The sequence below is a fragment of the Octopus bimaculoides genome, chromosome 20 (genome assembly GCF_001194135.2).
Source record: "Octopus bimaculoides isolate UCB-OBI-ISO-001 chromosome 20, ASM119413v2, whole genome shotgun sequence".
Classification (NCBI taxonomy): Eukaryota; Metazoa; Mollusca; class Cephalopoda; order Octopoda; family Octopodidae; genus Octopus; species Octopus bimaculoides.
In genome coordinates, this window is record NC_069000.1 from 42395662 (window position 1) to 42403854 (window position 8193).

At 38.1% G+C, this 8193-nt stretch overlaps 1 protein-coding gene across 1 annotated transcript in view; it reads left to right on the forward strand.

Moving 5' to 3' along the window:
- Nucleotides 1–8193, forward strand: part of LOC106881681 (uncharacterized) — a 21757-nt gene that overhangs the window by 10170 nt on the left and 3394 nt on the right. Inside the window, exon 2 of the mRNA XM_014932146.2 lies at nt 5775–6279. Coding sequence (XP_014787632.1) covers nt 5775–6279 — 505 coding nt within the window. The remainder of the gene's footprint in view (nt 1–5774; nt 6280–8193) is intronic.

An 8193-nucleotide genomic window follows, 5' to 3' on the forward strand; every position in this document is an offset into this window, starting at 1 on the left:
ATGTCCTCAGCAGTTACAGCCCATGTTTCACTGCCATGTAGCATGGCTGTTCGTACGCATGCGTCATACAGTCTGCCTTTTACTCTGAGTGAGAGTCCCTTTGTCGCCAGCAGGGGTAAGAGCTCTCTAAACTTTGCCCAGGCTATTCTTATTCTAGCAGCTACACTTTCATCATCGTTTAACGTCCGCTTTCCATGCTGGCATGGGTTAGACAGTTTGACTGGAGCTGATAAGCCGGAGAGCTGCACCAAATTCCATTCTGATTTGGCATGGTTTCTACAGCTGGATGCCCTTCCTGACGCCAACCATACTCCAGGAGTATGATGGGTGCTTTTACATGCCACTGGCACAGCTTCCATTTACATAGTGCATATATATATATATATTTCAATAATAATAAATAAAAGGGTCAAATTTAATTAATTAGCTAATCAATTAATTAATTGATAATTTTACCAAGTAGTTCGGTACATTAAAATAACCTTTTTAGGTAAAATTATACAGATATTCTATAATTATAAACATAATTATAATTAGGGGTCAGCTAATTACTTTGCCACGCACCGAATTTAGAAATAGGAGTTAAATACCTTTTCTACTACCATAATGATAGTAGAAAAGGCACTTAAAACTTTTATTAGCAGTAGTAGTAGTAGTAGTAGTAGCAGCAGCAGCTGCAGTAGTAGTAGTAGTAGTAGTAGCAGCAGCAGTAGTTGTAGTAATAGTAGCAGCAGTAGTAGTAATAGTAGTAGTAGTAGTAGTAGTAGTAGTTAACAAGCTGGCAGAATCACTACTGTGTCAGGTCCAATGCAAATACCAGTCAAATACTGGGGTCAATGTAATGCACTAGCCCCTTCCTTTTAAAATTGCTGGCCTTGTGCCAAGATTAGAAAGAATTCTAGTTATTGGCTTTCACTGCTTATGTTCCGGCTGTGATCATCCTGCCTGTTCTTTTTTTATTTTATATTTTGTTCAGACTTAGTTTGTTTCCATTGTCTTATGTAGTCTTCACCCACAATCTTTTTCATAAAAAAACACTAAGGTGTTGTTTGACTGCTATTTCTAGCATGTTGAATAATCACATAGAGGTTTCCTCTATTTGATGTTGTTGGTTTCACTTCTGCTTTTGCCACTATTGTTGTTGTTGTTGTTGCCTATCTGGCTTTTATTCTTGTTGTTGCTGTATTGCTTTTTTTTAAAATTTATTTTGTTAATTAACCCAAGATTGCTTTAGAATTAATTGTATGTGTGTGTATGTTTTCAATTTTCTAATTTTAACTAACTTCAGTGCACCCATATTATCCTTATAATCACTAATCTATCTATAAATGCATTTGGAGTGCATTTAGCTGCTGCAGTTGAAACAGTAAAATTGCTCGTTTGAACTATTTTGATATATATATGAGTTATCTTTCCTTGTTTTCTCTTTTGTGTTTGTTTTGGGTTATTTTTTTTTCTTTTTACATTTTACTGTATTTATATCTTAATACAGGACTATTCAAAAAGAACGAACCAATTTAATTATGCAATATCTTAATAAGGAAAAGCAATAGAAAACTCCAGCTAAGTCCCAAGTATTTACTCACAATCAACTTTTATTTACTGTCTTATAAGTGTTCAATGTGGCCACCACTAGAGAATTCCTCCCAGACACGTATCAGCATATCATGATCCCTTGAATTGATCATTTGTTATTCAATGTTTAACGTCATTGAGGTTAATGGGTGGGGGTGGAACATAAGCACGATCTTTTACATATCCCCCACAAGAAAAACATCACACCCATCGAACAACAACGGCGATCAACTCAGTGGCTCGTGATATGCTGATACGCATCTGGGAGGAATTTTCTTATCGCATTAACGTTGCCCATGCTGCAGGTGGTGGCCACATTGAACAATTGTAAGACAGGAAATAAAAGTTGATTGTGAGTAAATACTTGGGAATCAGCTGGAGTTTTCTATTGCTTTTCCTTACTAAAATGTTGCAGAATGAAATCGGTTCATTCTTTTTGAATGACACTATACTTCTCACTATTCAGACTCTGTCTTCCATTCACTCTGCTTTTCTCTCTCTTTCACTCTCTCTCTCTCTCTATCTCTCTTTCTCTGCTTCTTCCCTCTCTCTCTCTCTCTCTTTGCCTTTCTACTCCTTTCTCTCTCTGCTTCGTTCCCCTCCCCTTTATGGCAGCTCTCACCTCATCCTGCTCCTCATGAACACTTCATCATTTTTATGAGTTCAGCCTCCTTCCACTACAACCACCATCACTGCTACCACTACTCCCACTGCTGCCAATCCTGCACACATGCACATCCTCACTTCTTACATTCCCCCTCCCCTCTTAATCCTCTACCACTGCTTATTATTATCATCATCATCATCATCATCATTTAATGTCCACTTTTCCATGCTTGCATGATGTTGGGCAGAATTTTGTTCAAGCAGATTTTCCATAGCTGGATGCCTCTCCTGTCACTAACCCTCATCTGTTTCCAAGCAAGCTAATATTCACCCCTCCCCTGATCAGACATGTCTTCATGAATGATTGGAAATGAATGAAATTACACACTGCTCGTATGACAATGGCACTCGTTTACAGCTATGTCCAGGCAAGTAGTGACACAAATACACACGCATACGCATGTAGATACATACTCTTCCACTCTATTACTTGTTTCAGTCATTTGACTGTGGCCATGCTGGAGCACCACCTTAATGGGGTTTTTTTTTAGTCGAAGAAATCAACCCTGGAACTTAGTCATTGTAAGTTTAGTACTTATTCTACCAGTCTCTTTTGCCAAACTGCTAAGTTATGGGGACATAAACACACCAACATCGGTTGTCAAGTGATGGTGGAGAGACAAACACAGGTACATACATACACACACACACACATACATACTGAGGGCAAAGAAATAAAAACCCGCAATATGGTAGAAGCCATAGTCACTCATAATAAAAAGAAATACTGGTGGAATGTACCTGTGAAGACCTCAATAAAATGCAATCACAACAGGCCTGATATAATGATTTGGGATAGAGAAGAGAAACTGTGCACAGTTGTGAAAATTAGCTGCCCAGCGGATGTTAACATAAAGCTGAAGATCAGTGAAAAGGAGAACACCTATGCTGAACTATTGAGAAATCTACAGTTACTCTATCCAGATTACAAGTTCAGGTTTATACCTGTAATTATTGGGGACACTGGGATATGTAACACACGGCCTAAATACCAATCTTGAGAAATTAAGCTTCTCAAAACAAGAAAAGAGAAAGCTAATCCTGGGACTGAACCCAGAACCATATGGTTGGGAAGGAAGCTTATTACCTCACAGCCATGCTTGCACCTATGTACATATATACAATGGACTTGCTTTCAGTTTCCATCTACCAAATCCACTTATAAGGCTTTGGTTGGTCAGGAGTTATTACAGAATTCTTGTCCAAGATGGCCCACTGTGAGACTGAACCCAAGACCATGTGCTTGGAAAGTAAATTTCTTAACCACACAGCCACACTCATACCATGTGTGTTTGTGTGTGTGTGTGTGCACATATGTTTGTAAGGATGTTTACATTTTGTAATCTTATGAGTTAGTTTGGTATCCACTGTTGCCATTTCCCTGTTGACAATTCATCCAGTGGCTCTGCACTTTCAAACACATGCCATCCGCAGTGAAAAATCCCTTAGTTGAAAAAGAAGAGCACCCAGTCACTGGAAACTGCCTTAACTCACTCAGCTAACCCATGCAGGCATAGAAAAACGGACGTTAAAACAATGATGATGATGATGAATCTGTTTATTGCTGCTTGGCAAAGAAAAACAAAGAATGAAAGCAGATAATCTTTCTTGAAGAATTCCTAAGTTTGATAAAGAAGAATTTCTTTTCAGACAGCTTAATAATCACATTGTTAATCTTAATCCTGTCTTGGGAAATTTTCCCCACTCCCACCACCTCTCTTATTATCTTTTTTTTTTTCAACCTTGTTTTTTTCCATCTTCTGGTTTTCTTTGTCATTTTTTACATTTAACTTTGTATTTTTCTTCTTTCATTTCATTTTTTTTGTTTCTTCTTAAATCCTGTTGTGTCTGATGGGAAAAACAGTCCAGCACAGTTTTAAAGATAAACTTTGTAGGTCAGCATTTTTCTGATCTGACACCCACTCTGTATATATCATCATCATCATTTAACGTCCGCTTTCTATACTAGCATGGGTTGGACGGTTTGACTGAGGACTGGCGAACCAGAAGGCTGCACCAGGCTCCAATCTGATCTGGCAGAGTTTCTACAGCTGGATGCCCTTCCTAACGCCAACCACTCAGAGAGTGTAGTGGGTGCTTTTACGTGTCACCCGCACGAAAACGGCCACGCTCGAAATGGTGTCTTTTATGTGCCACCCGCATAAGAGCCAGTCCAGGGGCACTGGCAACGATCTCGCTCGAAAACCCTACAAGGCCAGTCAGGCGGTACTAACGGCTCCTTTCAGTTTCCGTCTACCAAATCCACTCACAAAGCTTTGGTCAGCCCAAGTCTATAATAGAAGACACTTATATATATGGTGGTTGCCTACTCATGGAGAGTCTGACCACCTCTTCTACTTACACCTAAGATCTTTCATGATATCTGATGTGACACCCACATAGATTGCATATCTGCTTTAGACCATCAAGAACTGCACTTAAGTTTTGATATTTGTGGATCTTAAAATGTCTTTTGAGGCCTCCGTTAAATTTGCAGACCTTATGGCATTGACAGGTATGCGCAAATAGATAGGCAAAGTAGCAGGTGGAGGTTCAGTTTTTATGGGTCCGCAAAAGAGATTTGAGCCCAGCAAAAGAAAGGCATGAATCTGTCACAAACCGTGTGCACAAGAGGGTGGTTGGGATTCGTTTTCTCGTTGATCGTAGCATCAAGGTGGGTGAGAGAGTTGGTATATGTGAAAGCACATGGTTGGATGTATATAAAACAAAATAAAATGAAAAAGCTACAGAAGATTTGTATTATATGGTTAAAAAATATATTAAAATCATCATGTTAGGAGAATGATATAAAATTTTGTGTAGTGACATTGTTTGGGGAGGAATAACCGGTTTTGTATTTTCTTTTCAAATTTCTCAAATTTCTTTCGGTCAAGAAATTCAAGAAATTTGGAAAGAAAATACGAAACCGGTTTTATATCATTTTCCTAACATGATGATTTTAATATATTTTTTAACCATATAATACAAATCTTCTGTAGCTTTTTCATTCTATTTTGTTATATATATATATATATAACCCATGCAGTAGGGTTGCTCCCAAAACTGTGCTTGGGAAGCCAACTTCTGACCCACATTGGTTATAATAATAATAATAAGAAGAAGAAGAAAGTAATTACTAGCTTCAATATGACTTAAGATTTTTTATGTATGTTCATCTTTTTATCAATTTCTATCATTTTTGCAATTCAGGTTCTGTAATCAGAGTCAATATTCAATATTATTATTTAAAATCAATATTCCAGATTAAAAAAGAACTTTTGAAATTCTTATTTCTAAATCTTTTAAATATTTATTCCTACCATTCTCGCTTTACCTTTTTCTCTTACCTGGATTTTCCTCTTCAGACATGTTGTTTGCCTAGATTTCATCTCCCGTCTTAACTTTGTCACCATTGAACTACAATTCTCATCACACGATCACACCACCTGCGCAATCCATGTCAGTCTCTTTCGTATCCTCCTCCTCTTCATCATCATCATCTTCTTCATCTTTGTCCATCTCCGTCCCTACAGCCACGACCACCACCGCTGTCGCAATACACTCAGCTAATGAAGAGCACCTTTTGAACAAGCATCGGTCGGTTTCAGATGTCTACCAGAAGCATCACCAAGACTCCAAGGATGAGCAGAAAGCAGTGGAACCAGCGTTCGAGGGATGGATGCAGACGGCGCTAAACCGAATCAGGACGGTCTCTTTACGGCCGCAACAACTGCAGTATCGCCTTCATCATCATCATCATCACCACCACCATCAGCAACAACAGAGGACATTCTCTACATCAAACTGGTTTTCAAATTCTAAAGGGCCCATTACCCCAGAAAACAAAACAGAAACACAACAAACATCAACCACAATTCCAGCCCCAGATACTGTCAGTAGTACCAGTGACGCCCCTATCGAACTAACCCGCAGACAACAACTACAAAGAGCTGTCAAAGAGTATGGTTCTACTGTCATGGTTTTCCATATCACGATCTCCCTCATGTCTCTTGGCGGCTTTTACCTTGCAGTCTCCAGGTATCCCTATTTATTCCTTCTCGTTGTTGCTCTCCCTCTTTTCATCTTATTTTCCTTTATGTTCACTACATTAAATTCGTATGCGGCTCAGTTTTACAAATTTGTCAGGCTGCTGGTCCACCACTCAAAGAGGTTGATAGTTTGTATCTCTTCACCTCATTGTGTTTGTGATACAAGTCACTTACACTGCTTTTGTTTCCATTCATTTTGAAAATAACAAAGAATTTAATAAAATAACTTCATCATTGTTAAGCTGAAGTTTAGAACATAAACTGACATGAAACTCTGATGCAAGATATTAAGTTTCGGGCAGTTTGGTATCAAAAGGGTTAATGAAGGATTTCCTTGGGCGGGTGGAGATTGGTGATTGGTAGTTAAAGTTGACCTAGAACTTGAAAGTAGTAGGTGAATGGGGGTAGATTAGGGTTTGGTAGAAACAGCTAATTATGCCCCAATAACTTGAAGGAGGTTGGCTTTGTGAAATTTGTTTGGTAATTTATAAAACCCAAATTTTTTTAAGAATGAATGTACATACTTTTTAATCTGTCTATAATTTGTGGGTTGACATGCAATACGTCATCTATCATCACGGTATAGCCCTGAACCTGTACTCATGAAATGGGTCCTCAAGTTGTGTAAAGTGTAGGATCCTATGAGATCACTTACTTCTACAGAGTCATTTACTCCCATACTAACACCAGTTGGAGTATCAGGATTTTTGATGTTATAAATAAATCTATCATGAAGCACTGAAGATTGGTGTAGTTATCAGTCAAGTGTATAACAGAGGCATGGTTTGAATTCCTTGTATGATTTTGCTGTTACTATTTGATTGCATCATGGATTGGCAGAATTGATAGAGCATCAGCTAAAATACTTTGTGATATTCGTATCACTATGTTCTGATTTCTTTCCTGTCAAGGTTCACTTTGTCTTTCAACCTTCAGTGGGTGGAGACAATGAAATAAAGAACTAGTTAAACACTGGGTTCAACAATGTAATTGACTAACTCCCTCCTGGCAAATTTGTGGTTTTTTGCTCTTGTTAAAATTGATTATTTTCTTATATGTCATTTCTGTTTATTAAAATTTGTCATTGTCCTCCTGAATAAAGCTGTTTGGATATTCTTAGTCGTTCAGCTAAGGAATTTGTAAACTGAAAAACTATTCTATATGTTTGAAGACAAGATGTTTTGTTTTGTGTTTCAGGCATTGTTTACAACTTACAGAAAGTTTCACCTGCAGGACAGCATAACTGCATCTGTCCAGAATTATCAGGTTGTAGGATGTAGCTATTCTCTGGTGATTCTGGATAAACTGTGCTGTCCTCCAGATGAAACATCTTACGCAGATATGTGTGTGTCTGTGAATGTATATATATTTATGCCTGTATGTTTGAATGTATATTTATATGTATATGCATGCATGAATGTGTGTATGTATATATTTATGTGCATGTGGGAATATATAAATATGGGTGTATGTGTATGCATATATATGAGTGAATGTGTGTGTGTATATACTTGTGTGTGTGTGTGTGTATATATATATATATGCTTGTGCGTGTTTGTATGACTGGTGTAGCAGCATCATAGTCAACTGCTACAAAGGTAAAGGGGACGCTTTAGATACAAATAATTACAGAGGCATCAAGCTGTTAGATCAGGTTATGAAAGTTACAGAGAGGGTCATAGCCCAACTAATTAGGGAGCGAATCAATTTAGATGAGATGCAGTTTGGGTTCGTGCCAGGTAAAAGCACTACTGATGCCTTATTTCTAGTGAGACAGTTGCAAGAGAAATACCTAGCTAAGGATAAACCTCTGTACCTGGCTTTCGTTGACATGGAGAAAGCCTTTGACAGGGTCCCCCGATCCCTTATCTGGTGGTCAATGAGGAAACTTGGGATAGAAGAA